Below are 18,861 nucleotides of genomic sequence, written 5' to 3'. Positions count from 1 at the left end.
CAAACAGTGTCACACAAGCTGGGCACCAAACGTGAGCACCGCCCCGCCCGACCGGCAGAGCAGCCCGGCCTGCCCTCCGGCCTCCGCTCCGACCCCGCACGGCCTGCCCTCCGGCCTCCGCTCCGACCCCGCACGGCGCGACTGAGGCCCGGCCAGGGCCTGCCAGGCGCCCGGCCACGCAGTCACTCACCGAGCCGACTCCGGCCTGAAGAACTCTCAGCCCAGACATGGTCTGCAGTTTCTCCTTGTTGTCGGCTGCGGGAGAGATGGAGAGACAAGAGGTCAGCGAGGAGAGAAGAGCGCTCTCCAGACACCTGAGCACCCCCTACCACCCAGCCCCACAGTCACTGCCTGCCTGGTTAGCTGTGGACGGCTAGCTGTGGAGGAGCCTGCGGTGGAGACCTGGGCAGGGGGCTCCCCACCCAGGGCAGGATGTGGGTCCCTCCCATAAACCATCCTCGTAGGAAATTCACAGCATCCTATGGAGCCTGGACAAGAGACGGGAGGCAGGCCTGCCGCCCAGAATCTTGGTTTGAACGACAGGCGGGTTGCAGGTGTGTAATCACTGGGAAGTAGGTTCTGGTCCCGAGGCTTGTGTTCACAGACAGACTCACCAGCCGGGGGCCCCGACTGAGCCTTCCTCACCCGCTCCCAGAGCTGTCTACCCCCTCTGGCTCCTACCCCTGGCAGAACATCCTGTAAGGACCCATCTCCAGCACACCCTTGTCCTAGTTTGCTCCTGACTTAGAATGAGCAAGACTCTCAGAGAATGAATTACCCTCCATATCAGACCAAGTGGAATGGGCCCTGGAAACAATTAGCCGCCGGAGACGAAGCCCAGTTAATCCCGACACCAGCACGGCAGGCGCGCGGTCCCCACCTCCTGGAGAGGGAGTGTGTCACAAGGCAATTGACCTTGGCTTATGATTCTGCGGGAATATTCTTTCGGATAAAGCCCATGTCATTTTGGAAATGAAAACCAGAAGAAATAGAATTTTATTGCAAACCCTAAGAAGGAAGAGTGCATTGCAGTTGTGATTAATGCAGAATGAGATAGCAAAGCAACAATTACTTTCGCTCTTATTGTGAAACACCTCCGTGCATCTTAGGTGATGGAATTATATCTTTCAGAGGGATACACACAGAGCCTGCCATAGCCACCTCCCCAGCCTCCGGGGCCCTCTCCTTGTCTGGCAGAAAGTTTTCCTTTGAACAAATGAATGTTATTTCTTACATTTAGGTAATTATGGGAGCCCTGGGGGAGGCAGACGCAAACCCAGGGGTTACTGCACAGCACTTTAAGAGGCTCTAAGCTGGGGAGGGGGTGGCAGGGTGGTGAGGGGGCAGCGGCTCAAAGGTAAGCCTTGAGTGGAGGATATTCTTTAAGAGATAGGGTATAAAGCAATTGATTTTAATGTTCTCCTGCGAACAAAGGAGGCATTTTACTGAATGACAGGCTACTTTGGGGGGATAATAGTGAGTCTTCAATAGGCTGAGGACACAAAGCACTGAAGATGGAATTAAACGTGCTCCACTATCGCTGCCGAGAAGGGACAGGCGTTCCAGGCGCAGGGTGAAAAGCCAGTCGGGCAGGGAGCCTGCACGTACCCAGCCAGGGGTCCGCACACCTGCCAGGAAAGGCCGGGGGGGACTCCTGAGGCTCAGCCGCCAAGGATCCTCGCCATCCTCAAGTGTGCCCACGGAGAGCTCCCCCAGCTGCCCACCTCTCAGGGGGCCAGCCAGGGAGCCTGGGAACTCAGCCTCGCGCTGACAAAGGGCTGGTTCTGCTCTAAACGATTTTCACTGGGAACGGACACAGCACTCAAGGGGGCCGTCCCGGCAAAACCAAACAGGTGGGACAGACAAAATGCTGGGTCCAGTGTGTCCTGCAGGCAGCTGGAACATCCAGGGTCTGCTGGGAGGGGCTGGATGTGGCCCGGTCCCTCCAGCACCGGCCGGAGGGATCCCCGCCTCTCCGGACAGTCCATTACCACCCACAGAAGCCCCAGGAGCGTCCCCTGCTCGGCAGTGGCCCATCCCTGCCTCCTGGGTCAGGACACGCGTCTGCCCCTGCTTTCTTTTCATTTGCAGAGTCTGCTCCATCCTTCGATCCTGCTGTGGCCCTCATGCACTGCATGGTGTTAACACCCCTCCGTAAGTGGGCCTCGTCCGAATAAGCGCACGTGCACAGGTGCACACACACATACACACACACACGGGCGCGCACGTGCACACGGCATATCCTGAAGCGGCACCCTGCGGGGAGGACCAGCCACCTTCGATCAGCTTCATGCTAACCCACACACTCTGTTCTGTGGCAGCCGTGGTTCAGCGAGTGGTGAGTCTGCCCCAAACACCCCACACCGCCCACTTCTGTCTCGTTGTCCAAGAACAGCATGAGCCACCAGTGCCCCCCTGAGGCTGCCCACCCCCTCCCCGACAGGCTCTTTTGCCTTTGCTGGGATGCTCACAGGGGCCTCCGGAGGCCACAGGCACCTTCTCCGAACGACTCAAGCTAGAGTCCCAAATCATGCTGCCTTGAGTTGGACTCTGGGGCACCTCCAGCCCACCTCCAGCCTCAGCCAGAGGGCAGCAGTGCCCGAGGCGCCGCCTGGAGTGGGGGTCCTCTGAGAGCCGCCCGCATCTTCCCGCTCTCAGCCGAGAAGCCTCCCAGGAGGCAGTGCGGCTCCCGGCCGCACGCGTGTCCCCTCGGCGGCTGGCACGTGTGCGTCTAGGGCCCTAAACGCTCTTCTTCAAGTCTCAGGTTCTGCTGTGACCTCAGCCTTGGGCATCAAGTCCTTTTCAGCAAAGCCTGTCTCCCTTTTGAAATTTCTCGCTGGTGGGGTGGCCGCCGCACACATGCTCTGGGATGGTCCCTTTCTTCCAGCCTGTGTCAACAGTGCCGTCTGTATTAGGCTGAGCCCTTTTGTGGTTGTTTATTTACATCCATTTATTGTAGCTCACGTTGATCTAAAAGGACCAGGAGCCTGTGGGGTCTTCAGCATGCTCTGTAGGTCTCAGCCATCCTGAGTCCTCCCCGCGTTGTTCTTAGACAGTCAGCACTGTGTCCGTTTGCTCCAAGGCTTCCTGGCCCAGCTGCATGGACTCCGTCTCATGTGTCCCTTCTGCCGAGTGGAGGGGAATCTCGCGTGTTCACACATCATGTCCCTCACCCAGGCGTGTGCCTTGAGCTCCGTCAGGCATCCAGACCTGGCTCCCGGGAACCGACCCCCATGTGCCCCCTGCCCAGCTCCCCCTGGAGACACAAGGGAGACGAGTTTCACCCTCCACGGGGCGTGGAGCTCATCTCCACTCCCAGGCGGGGCTGGAGCCTTTCGAGGGGACAGAGGAGCCCCGCTGGGCCTGGATGTCCTGCTGGATGTCGGCTCCGGGTTATTTTTATGGCCAAACGTGGACCCTGCGCTGGTGGGTGTGAGCGCCAGCAGGCCAGGACGCAGAGACTCCGGGAGACGCTGCTTTAATAAAGGCGAGAACAATGCATAAAGCCCATTCTTATCTTCACAGGAGACAAAAAGGGTTTCCAAACACAAAAAGAAGTCCTTTAAAATTAAATTCGCTAGATGAAGGATATGCAAATTACCTGGAGGAGCAGAACCCCACAATGTTCTCAAAACTCCGCAATAGCCTATTTAATTAGTATTTTAATTTATCAGAATAATTCTTCGCACTTGACAATTTATGCAGCATTCCATATAATTAAGCACGTAGCTACAGTGGAATAATTTTGCCTCCTTCTTTATCCTCGTGATTCTAACCTGAAAGGCTGTGCAGAAGTCTCTTCTGTGATCTAAATTGCTACAGGGACAACTTAATGGCCGTGCCCGTTAGAAAGCGGGAGTGGGGGAGCGGGGCTGGGCGGCGGGCGGACGGGGGACCCGCCGCTTCAGGGAGGCGAGCCGGCTTCTGGCAGAGACAGAGGTGCCGCTCCCGGGTGCGGATCCGCACGCCTGTGCTCGTCTGCCCGAGGAGACACGCGTCACTCTGCACCGGCCCCCACCAGCGGCCTCTGCAGAAGTGAACAGCCCAGAGCATCTGGGACACTGACGGGAACCCCCACCCCGGCCCCAGCCTTGCTGAGATCGGCATGGCCTGTGGTCAGCAGCCCGGGGAGGGACTGGACCTTTCCTTAGAGATGCCAGCTGCTCAGAACTTGCTGGGCGAAGCTAGGCCTGGGAAGGGGGCGGATTGGTAGGAAAGTTGATGCCACAGTGCTGGGAGCCTGGCCTCCCCCTCAGCTCTGAGTTGGGGGCCCAGGTGAGCAGCAGTCCCCACAGGCCCCAGGGGAGCTGCGAGTCGCCTGCCCGAGGACGTGCGGAGGCCCAGCCCTGGGAGGGGCCCCTCCTCCGTCTCGGGCCCAGCGAGGCACAGACTGGGGCCCCAGCAGCGAGTCCACCTGCAGACCCCAGGGCAAGGGTCGGGGCCCCGCAGGGCGCGAGCACAGGTGCGGGCCATCAGCAGGGGCCATCTGGCCAAGCTGCAGGCCTGGGGAGGGGCCACACCCTGCTTGTCCTGTCTGCTCATCCCAACCCCACAAGCCTTTGAGCTGGGGCGGGTCTGCACGTCAAGAAAGAGAGCTGGGGGGAGAAGACACACCTTAGTTGACTTGTCCATCCTGCCCCGCAGCCAGAAAGCAAAGCCTTCCCGCCTGTGGGGCTGAGCCCGCTCTCATTTCCCAGCACCCTGGCTTGCGGTTCTGCAAGCTCTGCAGGCCCCTGTGGACCATCACGCAGTCTGCGCGGCCGAGAAGCGTTTCGCAACCGGAAGGGCATCTGTCGGTCTCTGTTTGTCAGTCTGGGCGGAATGTCACACATCAGGCCCCCGGCTCATCGTACTGGCAACTAGATGGATGTTGAAGTTGAACTTCCCACACTTTATTTTTATAAAATGACTACAATGCGATTACAGTTTCAAAAACAGGATAAAAATTCAGCTTTATTTAAACACTTTAGATTTAAAGCTTTGTTACTTATTAATTATATTTTATTTTGTAACTCTAATAGTTCACTTTAACTTTTTAAAATGTCTTTTTGAAGGGATATAATTTTAATTTGCAATTTCACGTGTATCTTATATTTTTGATGAAAATAGTTTCACATTTTATACAGTGTGTGCAATTACAGCTGGATTATTTCTGTCGAAACGCACAGATTTTTTGAAAATGATTTTTGCTGTTTCTCACTTATTTGGCTGCAACAGGTCTTGTGACATGCAAACCCTTGAGTTGTGGCACATGCGATCTGGTTACCTGAGCAAGGATTGAACCCAGGGCCCCTGCACTGGGAGGATGGCGTCTTAGCCACTGGACCACTTGGGAAGTGCATAGATTTTGTGAAAATCTTTTTTAAACAATGTTATCAGTGATTTTGCGAAACAAAGGGAAGAAAATACATTTATAAATAAATATGCTATAATTTAGGAAGTGTATGTTTTAAAATCCTTACATAAAGGTCTGTATAGTCAAAGCTATGGTTTTTCCAGTAGCCAAGTACAAATGTGAGAGTTGGGTCATAAAGAAGGCTGAGCGCCAAAGAACTGATGTTTTCGAACTGTGGTGTTGGAGAAGACTCTTGAGAGTCCCTTGGACTGTAGGAAGATTAAGCCAATCAATCCTAAAGGAAATCAACCCTGAATATTCATTGGAAGGACTGATGCTGAAGCTGAAGCTCCAATACTTTGGCCACCTGATGTGAAGAGCTGACTCACTGGAAGAGACCCTGATGCTGGGAAAGACTGAGGCAGGAGGAGAAGGGGACGGCAGAGGATGAGATGATTAGATGGCATCACAGACTCAATGGAGTTTGAGCAAACTCTAGGAGAGAGTGGAAGGACAGAGGAATCAAGATTGTGGGGAGAAACGTCAACCTCAGATATGCAGATGACACCTCCCTAATGGCAGAAATCGAAGAGGAACTAAAGAGCCTCTTGATGAGAGTAAAAGAGGAGAGTGGAAAAGCTGGCTTGTAAGATCATGGCATCTGGTCCCATCACATCATGGCAAATGGAAAGGGAAAAACTGGTGACAGATTTTCTTTTCTTGGTCTCCAAAATTACTGTCGATGGTGACTGCAGTCATGAAATTAAGACTCCTTGGAAGGAAAGCTATGACAAACCTAGACAGCATATTAAAAGGCAGAGACATCACATTGCCAACAAAGGTCTGTCTAGTCAAAGCTATGGCTTTTCCAGTAGCCATGTATGTATGTGAGATTTGAACCATAAAGAAGGCTGAGCACCAAAGAATTGATGCTTGTAATTGTGGTGTTGGAGAAGACTCTTGAGAGTCCCTTGGACAGCAAGGAGAACAAACCAGTCCATCCTAAAGGAAATCAGCCCTGAATATTTATTGGAGGGACTAATGCTGACGCTGATGCTGAAGCTCCAATACTTTGGCCACCTGATGTGAGAAACTCACTCACTGGAAAAGACCCTGATGCTGGGAAAGGTTGAAGGCAGGAGAAGAAGGGGACGGCAGAAGATGAGATGGTTGGATGGCATCACTGACTGAATGAACATTAATTTGAGCAAACTTCAGGAGAGAGTGAAGGACAGAGGAGCCTGGCATGCTGCAGTCCATGGAGTTGCTAAGGGTCAGACACGACTTAGCAACTGAACAAGAGCAATCCTATAACCAAAAAAGAAATGAAGTTAGTAGGTAAACATCTTGATCCAGCTTGTGATTCATCCAGACAGGCATTTTGCACGGTGTCCTCTGTATATGGAGTTAAAAAAGCAGGGTGACAATACACAGCCTTTCTATTTCTTTATTTTGGTCATGGTATCTAAGTTTTTGAGCAAAGAGTCACAACACTGTCAACCCTCTTGCTAACCTTTCATACAGCAAAGCATCTGCAGTTACATTCCACCTTTGACTCCCAATATGAAGTTGAAAGTTGAAAGTGAAAGTTGCTCAGTCGTGTCTGACTCTTTGTGACCCCATGGACTAAACAGTCTGTGGGATTCTCCAGGCCAGAATACTGGAGTGGGTAGCCTTTCCCTTCTCCAGGGGATCTTCCCAACCCAGGGATCAAACCCAGGTCTCCTGAATTGCAGGCAGATTCTTTACCCGCTGAGCCACAAGGGAAGCCTCCCAATATAGTTGTTGCTTCTTTTCTTCTATCTTGACCATTTACAATGGAGATTTTATCAGTTTTTTTCCAAAAAGAAATACTTCTGCTTTTTATAAAACATTTTTTATATTTTATATCTCCATTTTATATTTTTCTCTATTTCAGTCATTTCTGCTTCTATCTTTATTATTTCCTTCCTTCCACTTTACTTGGGTTTATTCTGTTCTTTTTTTTCTAACTTCTTAAAGACTCAGTTATTTATTTTTTCTTTCTTTTCTAACACAGTTAAAACAATAAATTTCCCTCAACTTGCAGATTTAAATGCAAACTCCCAGGTATTAAAACATACTTTGGTATATCTATTATGCATTAAGCATTATAGCTTTAAAATTTGTATTTTGATATATATTGTTTCTCTCTCTTTCTTGCTGTATTTATTATTTAGTTGCTAAGACGTGTCTGACTCTTTGCAACCCCATGGACTATATAGCCCACCAGCCTCTTCTGTCCATGGAGTTTCCCAGGGATGGAACCCAGGTCTCCCGCCTTGCAGGCGGATTCTTTACCGTGTGGGTCACCAGGGAGGTCCAATACAGTTCTCAGTGGATGCAATTCCCCTGCAGCGATATCGGCAGGCACTTCTGCCGCCCAGTCTCCTCCCAGCTGCTGAGGGATCAGCCGCAGGCGGTCTCTCTTCCCTCCCTGCGTTGCTTGTCTCTCTCCTTGGCCACTGTTAGACCTTCTCTTTGTCTCGGGTGTCCTGCAGTTTCTCTGTTATGAGTCTGCACGTGGAATTCTTTTTTGCTCCACTAGACTTCTTGAATCTGAGGACTCATGTCTTTCATCAGTGACGGGATTCTTTAGCCATTATATCTTCAAACACTGAAGCTTGATCACTTTCTGCCAAGAATACTTACCTTTTTCTTTTCTTTACATGCTTTCCATTTCTTTCCCTCTCTCTAGGCTGCGTTCTGGATAATTTAGTCCGCTCTATCTTTTAGTTTATGAATCCCCTCTGCAATTAGATTTAATCTGGCGTTAAACTCACCTCCTGTGTTTAAAATTTCTATAATTGTATTTTTCATTTTAAAAAGTATCTTTGGTCATTATTAAGACTCTTGATCTTCGGGTTGTGTTAACTTCCTTTTGTATTCCTACAAACAGACTAAGATTCTTGGGTTCACTAAGAATTCTCCTAGTCAGTGTCCGAGGTTTCATTCTGACCGTGCTTGCAGGCAACCTTTCTCATGGTGTCTTATTCTCCAGCATGCTCTGAAATTCCTAGTTCTGGAGGTTTTAACTATGGGACTGCTTTGAGGACAGAGAAAAAGCAGCGTTCCTCCAGAGGATTTGCACTTCCTTCCTTCAGGCTTCTGGAAGCCCACTCAGTTGGGGCCCCAGTTTAAAATGAGATGTGTGCTTTGGGTTTGTGGCCAGCAGGTGGCGTGCAGCTGGACGGATGCTCCCTCAGGGCTGGGCGTGCTCCCTGGGAGTGCTCCCTCGGGGCTGGGCCTGCTCCCTGGGGCTGGGAGTGCTCCCTCGGGGCTGGGCCTGCTCCCTGGGGCTGGGCCTGCTCCCTGGGGCTGGGTGTGCTCCCTCGGGGCTGGGTGTGCTCCCTGGGTCTGGGTGTGCTCCCTCGGGGCTGAGTGTGCTCCCTCAGGGCTGGGTGTGCTCCCTGGGGCTGGGCGTGCTCCCTTGGGGCTGGGCCTGCTCCGCGCCACCCTCACACCTGGTGACCACATGGGCTCAGACCGAGCGGATGGGGGCCGTGTCGCCCGGTGGCTCTGTGGTGGCCCTGGCGGCCTGTGTGGGTCCTCACCACCCTTCTGGGTTAGTCCCACCCTGGGTCTTCCTCCTGCCCTCCACAGTCTCCAGGGTCACAGATGCTGCAGTTCAAGTGCGCCCTGCTTTGAAAAGTCCTCTCAAGGTGAAGGCCAGCCTCCCGCCTCAGCTCCCTGTCTTCACTCAGTCTGCCAGATCACTAATGTGCTTGCCGTCTTTGCAGATTGACATGTTGGCATTTTTGTTGCTTTCTGAATGAGGGTTAGTCCCAGTACCTGGCTTTCTGGGTGCAACGATGAAGTAGAGAAACTCCAGCCACCCTCTGGGAGGCCGCCACCCCTGCACTGACAGCTTCCGGTTAGTGGTCTTTGAGCAAAGTGGCGGGAATGGCAGATACGAGGTGTGCCACTGCAGGAAACGGGCAGTGAGGGGTGGGTGTGCTCACTCAGCTCCGTCTGACTCTGCAACGCCATGGACTCCGGCCCACCAGAATCCTCTGTCCATGGCAGTTTCCAGGTAAGAACACCAGAGCAGGCTACCTTCTCGTCCTCCAGGGGATCATCCCGAGCCAGGGTATGTTACACTGAACATCACTACAGGTAAATGCGTGCTACGTGCTCGGATTCTTCGGTGTCGCGTGTGGCCTGCTGCAGGGGCGCCTGTGTGGGCTGTGGGGCGGGGCACCAGTAGCTGCTGCACTCCATGTCACGCAGAGTCTGGACAAGGTCCTTCCCCCCAACCTGCACCCTCCTGAGTCTCTCTTCTACAACTAGGGTGCTGCCTGGGCCGGACCAACCCCAGAGCAGCCGGCTCAGAGACAGGTGGAGTCACTCCAGGCTCTCAGTGAGGCCACGGGCACTCAGCCAGGCCGTCCTGACCCCTGGACCTCACCCTTCCAGGCCCTCAGTGAGGCCGCGGGCACTCAGCCAGGCCGTCCTGACCCCTGGACCTCACCCTTCCAGGCCCTCAGTGAGGCCGCGGGCACTCAGCCAGGCCGTCCTGACCCCTGGACCTCACCCTTCCAGGCTCTCAGTGAGGCTGCGGGCACTCAGCCAGGCCATCCTGACCGCTGGACCTCATCCCTCCAGGCTCTCAGGGAGGCTGTGGGCACTCAGCCAGGCCGTCCTGACCCCTTGGCCTCACCCCTCCAGGCCCTCAATGAGGCTGGGGACACTCAGCCAGGCCATCCTAACCCCTGGACGTCACCCCTCCTGGCTCTGAGTGTGGCTGTGGGCACTCAGCCAGGCCGTGCTGATCCCTGGACCTCACCCCTCCAGGCTCTCAGTGTGGCTGCGGGCACTCAGCCAGGCCATCCTGACCCCTGGACCTCACCCCTCCAGGCTCTCAGTGAGGCCGTGGGCACTCAGCCAAGGCATCCTGACCCTTGGACCTCATCCCTCCAGGCTCTCAGTGAGGCTGGGGGTGCTCAGCCAGGCCATCCTGACCCCTGGACCTCACCCCTCCAGGCTCTCAGTGAGGCCGTCCTGACCCCTGGACCTCACCCTTCCAGGCTCTCAGTGAGACCGTGGGCACTCAGCCAGGCCGTGCTGATCCCTGGATCTCACCCCTTCAGGCTCTCAGTGAGGCCGTGGGCACTCAGCCAGGCCATCCTGACCCCTTGACCTCACCCCTCCAGGCTCTCAGTGAGGCCGTGGGCACTCAGCCAGGCCGTCCTGACCCCTGAACATCACTCCTCCAGGCCCTCAATGAGGCTGGGGGCACTCAGCCAGGCCATCCTAACCCCTGGACATCACCCCTCCTGGCTCTGAGTGTGGCTGCGGGCACTCAGCCAGGCCGTGCTGATCCCTGGACCTCACCCCTCCAGGCTCTCAGTGAGGCCATGGGCACTCAGCCAAGCCATCCTGACCCCTGGACTTCACCCCTCCAGGCCCTCAATGAGGCCATGGGCACTCAGCCAAGCCATCCTGACCCCTGGACCTCACCCCTCCAGGCCCTCAGTGAGGCCGTGGGCACTCAGCCAGGCCGTCCTGACCCCTGGTCATCTTTGGCCTGAGGACGACTGAGATCAGAAAGAACCACGTGCTCCAGCGCAGTGCTTGGCTCCCACCCCGTCACCGTTTGTTCTCAAGCAGAGGATGCGGACGGTCCCAAGCAGCTGCTGAGAGGCCTGAAGAGCACCAGCACTGCCCCGGCCTCAGGCGGTGAGTGGCCGTGGCACCCCGACCACGGGGCGCTCCCAGCTCCCGGAGCAGAGCGCCAACGCACCCAAGCCTGCTCGCAGGGCCCCTGCGTCTCGGAGCTCGGGCCTCCAGTCCGCAGTCCAGACCCGCCCTCCTCTGCCTACCGCCCCGTGTGAAGCGGAGCGCTGAACACATTCAGTCCCAAGCGCCAAGTGGGCCTCCTAGAGCCATCCTCCCTTGGGGACGACAGCCCGATGCCAGCCCCTGCCGTGGGGCCCCAAGGAAGGTCCTCCCGGCCTCGCCTTCCAGCCCCGACTGAGTAAAAAGGCTCTTATCTGCCGGGTGTGCCGTGAGGTCTCCCAGGAGAGGCTGGGCTTTGGTGGGGACAGAGCTTCATCGCACGGCGATGACAATAACAAGCTGGTAAAAGCTATGTCAGCTTCAATTTCCAACTCATTTTTCAAATTATTTTAATTAGATATTGTTTCAATCTCACTTACATTAATTTAATATCTGATATCAACATTTCAGTTTTCAATTTGTTCAAATGATTTTTTCCAGGCTGCCTGGCTGCCTGCAGTAATTTAAAATACAATGTTTATCTTCAACATTTTCCATGCGTGGGTCCCAGCAAACTGTGAGTCCAATAAAAGTGATGAGGGAGGAGGGGCCCGGTGTGCAGGAGAGACGGAGGTCTGCCTTCTTGCCATTCATCTCTAGACATTAAAGCAGGTAGAGCAAGGGCTAGGAGCTCATAATAATAAGATTTTCCACCAATTTCACTGTGTAATTGGCTTTCCCAAAGCAAATTTCAGTGAAATCTGACAAAGGTGTTTTTATTATAAGGTATCTAAACAGCCACATTCCCTCATCAACACATCTTTCTCATCGATTCTCAGCCATCAGGCCTTTAACCTGCCCCCACAGGAGCCTTCCCCCCGGAGACACTGTTGGAGCCTTCTTATACTTTTCACTGTATTTTTGTTCGCTGGTGCACAGACCCTGGTAAAGACACGCTTTTGATAAGGTGAACGTGAAGTTAAGTCAGGCCTCCACATCACAAAGTGGGGGAGTCACAGGGCCTCAAGTGCCTTCCTGAGAGGAGAGAATTAGCTAAATTCCTGAAGTTGATAATTAGAACTATGCAGATCAAAATGGTTTTTGAAAAGCCTAAAAAACATAAAAGAGTGACTGTCATCTCCAACTCACTTGGGAACAATATGAAACCAATACAACCTACGTGGCAGAATGAAATACGAGACGGGAAGGGAGCACAGAAAGGGAAAGCGTGAAACAGAATCATATGTCTATCTCATCACGACAGTCGGTGTAAAGAGGTTAAGTTACACAAGGACAAATCCTCTCACTCAGGCCTAACTATAGGTCGTCTACAGAAAGCCCATCTAAAACAGCAGTTCAGAAAGAGTAGAAAAATGAGGCAAATGTAAACAAACGAAGCAGTGGTCACGGCATTAACATCAAGGCCATGTATACCTTTCTAAGTGAAATAAGGTAATCGCATATCAATGTTACAACAAGTCCCGAATGAAGGTATAGTATTCATGAACCAGCATGTGCCAAGAAGTAAAACAAAAGGCTGAAATAATAAAGAACAGACTCCCGCTCAGACTCAGAGACGGAAGCTCTGACTGACGGTTCAGAGGCCCGGGAGCAGAGCCCAGTGCTCTGCCCGCACAGCACTCCCTGGGGGCAGCCCCCGGGGCAGGTGCCATCCGCTGGCCCTGGGCAAAGAGCAGCCGGACTCGAAACTGGTGTCTCCAACCCACGGGGCACACAGAGAGTCTTAATAACCCAATTAATAAAAATAGCTCAGGAGCAGTTGGGCAGACTCCCTGGAATAAAATCTAAGTAATAACTGGAAAGATATTGGGTCTCAGAGAAGGCCTTCATGGTACCCCCAGTGTAAAAACTTGCATCTATAAGCATAACCTAATAAAATTAGAAATGAACAGCAACAGGAAATAAACTCTCTAATCAGCTGGGCACAGAAAAGTACGCTCTTCAATAACTCTTAGGTTAGAGAATAAATCAAAGCTGTGGTTACTGGACACAGGAAACGATGGTGGTGAGGTCCCGGCAAGTGTGGACTGTGGGGGCCGCAGCGGGTGGGCCACCCCCACCTCCACTGTCACGTAGGAAACGAAGGACACAATCGACCAGGCATCCGAATTAAGGAGTCAAAAGTGAGATAGCTGAAACTCGAGGGAAGAAGCAGAAACAAGTAATAAAATGATAAATTAATAAGTCATACAAGGGAAACAGGACTGATGAATGAATCCAAGAACTTGATTTTAGGGAGGAAGACACAAAAACTCTTACTAGAAGTCTAACATGGCAGTGTAAGATACCCCTAGTCCAAAAATTACTAAAAATTGATAATGAAAATAAAACATAAACACAGATACAGTGGAAATTTGAGAGTTGTAAGCTAATGATACCACTTAGTATATAGAAAAATCAGAACTCATAAGGAATGGAACTATGAAGAAAGAAAATATAAATTACTAAACTGGTCAAGTATGAAGAGAGAAACTCTGAAGAAATAGAAAAGACTGTCAAAGAAACTTCCTCCAGGATAAGCACGAGGCCCAGACTGAGGAAGCAGAGCGGCTCTGAAACTGAGCAGGTCTTCCCGGGACGGACGACCCACCCCATGCGCTCCATCTGCCTTTTGTCTGCAGGAAAATTTTAGTCAAAGAATAAACAAGAGAAGTGAGAAAATGCAGAAAGAAAGGAAAAGAGTCAAACAAGACAATAATAGGAGTGTAGCCACCGAGCAATGCCAAGGGCCTCTGGCTCCTACTCCAGGGCTGCAGATAATATTCTGAGCCTGTCCTTTGAGCTGTCTGCAGCTACTGACACCACCACCAGGTGGAAGAAGCCAACTGCGTGCTGCCCACCAGCACTAGACCTCAGTCGGGATGGAAGCAGAGGTTTGGGAACGCTGACCCCCGATCCCGTCACCACCAAATAGCCAGGAGGATGCCCACAACCTGCTCACACACCTTGAAGCCCTCTCCTGCACCGGATGTTTAAGAATCTTTCCCCAAAGCCTTCAGGCCTTTTAAGCACGAGCTGCCCATTCTCCTTGCCAGGCCCTGCAATAATGCTGCCCTTTCCTTCACCATCACGCAGGGGCAGTAGGGCGGCTTTACTGGGCTGGGTGAGCAGACCCAAGTTTGGGTCAGTAACAGCTCTGAACACCGTGGAGTGAATGACCCTGCTCGGCTCCTCTCAGGGCTGCGGCTGGCATGGGAGCCTGTGGAGTGAGCGGTTGGGGCTGGAGCCCCTGGCGGCCGAGGGCAGCCTGGGGACTGGCCTCACGGCCCCACGGCCCGGCGGACCTCTTCTGGCTTCAGCGTGACACTGCAGACAGACAGGGCCAGTGGGGCCACTCCGGGACTGCCCATCTCACTCTGCACTTATAGAGCTGCACAGGAGGGGGCCGCTGACCTCAGACACAGGGGCCAGGGCAGCTCATGGTGGAGGGCCGGCCCCTAACTGGGGGTGCAGGGACAACCGTCGACCATGCGCACAGGGTGGGTCCGGGCAGACCCACACCTCTTATGAAAATTAGTCCAATGAGAGAAGAAAATGTGAATTGTAAAACAGAATAACCTCTAGACAGTAACAGAGGAGACGTAGGTGACCTGGGGCTCAGGGATGACTTTTTAGACACAACATGAACAGCATGATATATAAATGGTTATTCATTACAGTTAGGAACTTCTGCAGGAGACACTGAAGAGAACAGAAAGAAAAGCTAGAAGACATTTCAAAAGTCATATCTGACACAGGATGTGTGTCTATACAAAACATGCAAGTACCTTAAAAATGTATGCAGAGAACTCTTAAAACTCAATAGTAAGGAGACAACCTAATTAAAAGTGTACAAATGACCTGAACAGACCTCAACAAAGCAGCTAGACGGTAAACAAGCACCTGTGAAAAGATGCTCCATGTCACACGTCATCAGGGAAATGCAAACTAAAGCAGCGAGGCACCACCACACACCCACCAGAAAGGCCAAGTGTGAGCCTGCCAACACCGAACGCCGACAAGGACGTGGAGTAACAGGAGCCCCCGCTGCTGGTGCAAACGCAAAACGGGACAGCCACTCTGAAGAAGATGGCAACCCACTCCAGGGTTCTTGCCTGGAGAATCCATGGACAGAGGAGCCTGGCGGGCTACAGTCCATGGCTTTGCAGAGAGTCGGACATGCCTGAAGTGACTTGGCGTGAACGCACAGCCACTCTGGAAGACAGTTTTTCAGTCAGTCACAAAACTGAACGTAATCTTATCAGACAATCCAGCAATCCCACTCCTTGATATCTCCCCAAAGGAGCTGAACACCATACCCACGCAGGGCCTGCACAGGGATGTCGATGGCGGCTTTATTCACAACTGATGCTAAAACTTGGAAGCAACCAAGATGTGCTTCCGAAGGTGAAGGGACAAATGAACTGTGGTCCATCCAGACAACGGAGTATTATTCAGCGCTAAAATCTAATGAGCTATCAAGCCCTGAAAAGATGTGGAGGAAACGTAAATGCCTATCATTAGGTGAAAGAAACCAGTCTGAAAAAGCTGCACAGATCCCAACTATATGACGTTCTGGAGAAAGCAAAACTATGGAGCAGAAAGACCAGTGGGTGTCGGGGTGGGGTGGGGGATGGACCGCGGAGCACAGAGGCTCCATAGGGCAGGGAGAGGCTCTACAGGGCGCTGGAAAGGGGAGACACGGCAACGGACGCTTCTCAAACCCACAGAACATTCGGCACGACGAGTGACCCCTGCTGCAAGCTGGCTTCAATCAATAATCAGGCGTGACCCGTGCGCCAGCCAGTGCTGGGTGTGCACAGCGGGGATGCTGAGGGAGCGGGGACAACCAGCCTGAAAGCCCAACATGGGGGCAGCTGTTGGTGTGTGAAGTGCAGACAGCCCTGGGCAGACACTCAAACATCTTAAGGACTTCAGGAAAAGGGCATCCTCTCAGAAAAAGGTGATCACCGCAGAGGGAAGTTTGGGGGAACCTTGAAGAGCGATTATTATTTTTCCACCCCAGCTGACTGCTGTTAAGTGTCTAACATCTCAAATACAGGATTTTTAATTTTTTAAAACCAGGTGACGCGGCAGTGGGGGCGCTCCCTGCAGAGGCTGGGTTCCGGCCGACTCCTCGCCCCGTGCCCTGGGGCCCTTGCACACGCTGACCTGCAGCATAGATGAAAACAGGCCTCTAGGCCACGGTCCTGCTGCACGAGAGGCCGGGGTGGGCAGCACCCAGTCACCCCTGGGAAACAGGCTGCAGAGGAGATGACCAGCAGAGCCGGAGAAGACTCTCGCGCACGGCCAGGTGCTGGCTGCGACGCGACCCTCTGCTCTTGCCGAAGACGGCTGCCCAGGTGCCCGCTCGGGGGCCCCCTCCCTGGGCAGGGAGCAGCATCAGCGTCGGGCTACGTCCTTCGCTCCGAGCCTCTGGGGCCGTGCGAGGGGGCTGATGCCCTGTGTGTGCCGTGCTGGCATCAGCCGAGTGGGGAAACATCTTCAATATTTCAGCTGACTACGTCCCCGAGTCCAAGCAACGCGGCGCATCCGCGGGTCCCTCGCTCACAAACATCTCTCTGCTCTGCTTCATTATGAGTGGTGCCACCAGCACCGGCGCCCTGGGCCCAGCTGACCCAGGGTCTCCCATCACTGGCGGTTAAAACCCCTCTCCACAAAGCGATGCTAATAAAGACCCCAGAGACTGCTGACTCAGATGGACACGCGTATTTGTCACCAGGGCCTCACGTGAAATGTAGCCTAAACGGTGTGTGTTTCAATGCGGGTCTATAAATAAAACATCATTCTGGGTTTTTCATCTTTATTCCAACACGCTGCAGAGCTCAATATTAGAGCAGTTCCACTGGGAAATTCTTTAACCCCAAGCTATAACAATCAGATAAGCCACCGGGAGCCTTCCTATGAGCCAGCGTGGGTGTAGCGGGAGCAGCTGGCGCTTCGTTGCTGCCTGAGACTGAGGCAAGAGCAGCAGGGTGTGTCCAGGCCAGGAGCCGGTGGGGCTGGGGGGCGGGCGAGGCCAGACGCTGGCTGTACCCTGGGGAGGCCAGAGGTTCTGCGGAGGGTGGGGGTGCGGGACCTGCCCCCCACACAGCTGGAACCGCCGAGAACATCATCACATCGTCCCTGCAGTCCAGCTGGTCCAGACTGAGGCCAGGACCAAGCTCTGAAGCATCTGAGCTTAGTGTCTGGGGGCAGAGCCAGACCTCAGAGGGCCTGACTCTCAGCCCCTCAACCACGGACAAAATGCAGAAACTTAGAGAAGCGGTCACTTCTGCAAAGGGCCCTGACACGTGGAAGTACTAGGCTCCAGCCTCTCGGTTAAGGTGAACCATCTGAATACAGTTTTGGTTCCAGAGGTACCTCTTCAGGCCCCGTGGCCTGAGGGGGGAAACCCTGTCATAAAGGTCACGTTGGAAAGGGGCTGGGGGGCTCAGAGCATCCCCAGTCTCGGCAGGGACGCGCCTCACCAGGGGCAGGACCAGAGCACAGAGAGGGTCGGGAACGCTGGGGGGCCTCCTGGGGGGCACCTTCCCATTAGTCCCCCTTTTCCCTGACAGGGAGCTCTCAGACGAAGCATCACAAGGAAGAATCCCAGGTTCGGCACAGAGGCGTCTTCTTCCACTGAAGCTGCGAGGCGAGCGGCCCAGGGTGGGGGCAGCGGCTCCTCCATGACCGCGGCTCCGACCCCAGGACCCCCATCCCAGGAGGGCCTATAGAGGCCCCGTGTGGGGTCCCGAGTTGCAGCCAACAGAGGTGTCCCCACCCCATGATGGCCATTTCCACTCCTGAGCCCAAAAGAAGATGAGTGTGGGCTCCCCAGGCCTGGAGAGGTGCCCCAGCTGTACAGGGTGCCACCAGGGTAAGAAGCCCTGCGTCAGGATGCCGAGCTGCACTCCCTACCCTTCAGCTCGTCCAGCTGCAATGAACGAGGATGCGTGGGCCTCACGCTCGCTGGGTGATGAGAACAAGGCAGCTGAGGCTCGAAAGGGCACGCACCGACGTCATGAGCCATTGGGGGCCGGACCTCACTGCAGGGGTTAGATCTTCTCCAGAACCTTCCAGGTCCAGTAAGTCTAGACAACTGTGTCTGCTGTCAGAGCCCCGTGACCTCTGCTCCTGGTGGTCCCTGCACCATCCGGGCCTGCCCGGGCTCTGCTCGGAGCTACCGCACGGACCCGTCTCTGTGGCTGCCCCCTGGGGGGCACGTGGGGACCGCGGGTCACCCTGGACGGGGCTTCTCGAGCTGTGGGCATGCAGGGGTCACCTGCAATCTTGTCAGAATGCAGACTTTTGACGCAGGAGAGCCTGAATTCCCGGCAGCTCCAGGTCGAGGCCTCGAGAAACAAGTCCTAATCGCCCCACCCGAACCTAAAACAATCAGGACAAAATGAAGTGATGTTTTTAAAAAGCGGAAGAACACGGGCAGCTATTCAAAGTGTTCTTCATCAGATTTCCCTTATTCTGAGTAATTATAAACCCCTTCTCCCAGGGATGAGAGGGTTATTTCCCTACAAAACACACTTTGCACTTTCGTCATAATTTTCAATACATGCACAATAATTAAGGCATATCAAGAGAGACTTTGCTAAGCTCTCGCGTGCATCTGTGACACACACGAGTGGATTTGACACATGTTTATTTCCTGTATCTGTCTTTGCCCTTGCATGACCACTGTTACCACCTACGGCCCATTTACCCAGCACCTCTCCCTCCACCGGCCTGCCCGTCCTCACGGCCAGAGGAGGACACTGTTCCATGTTCTCAGG

General features: G+C 53.7%; 1 protein-coding gene across 1 annotated transcript in view; it reads right to left on the bottom strand.

The window, feature by feature from the left end:
- PTPRN2 (protein tyrosine phosphatase, receptor type N2) overlaps positions 1 to 18,861 on the bottom strand; it is a 546,252-nt gene that overhangs the window by 242,802 nt on the left and 284,589 nt on the right. Inside the window, exon 16 of the mRNA XM_018047462.1 lies at positions 191 to 255. Within this exon, the coding sequence (XP_017902951.1) occupies positions 191 to 255 (65 nt within the window). The remainder of the gene's footprint in view (positions 1 to 190; positions 256 to 18,861) is intronic.

Source organism: Capra hircus, chromosome 4, assembly GCF_001704415.2.
Source record: "Capra hircus breed San Clemente chromosome 4, ASM170441v1, whole genome shotgun sequence".
NCBI classification, from domain to species: Eukaryota; Metazoa; Chordata; class Mammalia; order Artiodactyla; family Bovidae; genus Capra; species Capra hircus.
This window is presented reverse-complemented; position numbering and strand designations above follow the sequence as displayed.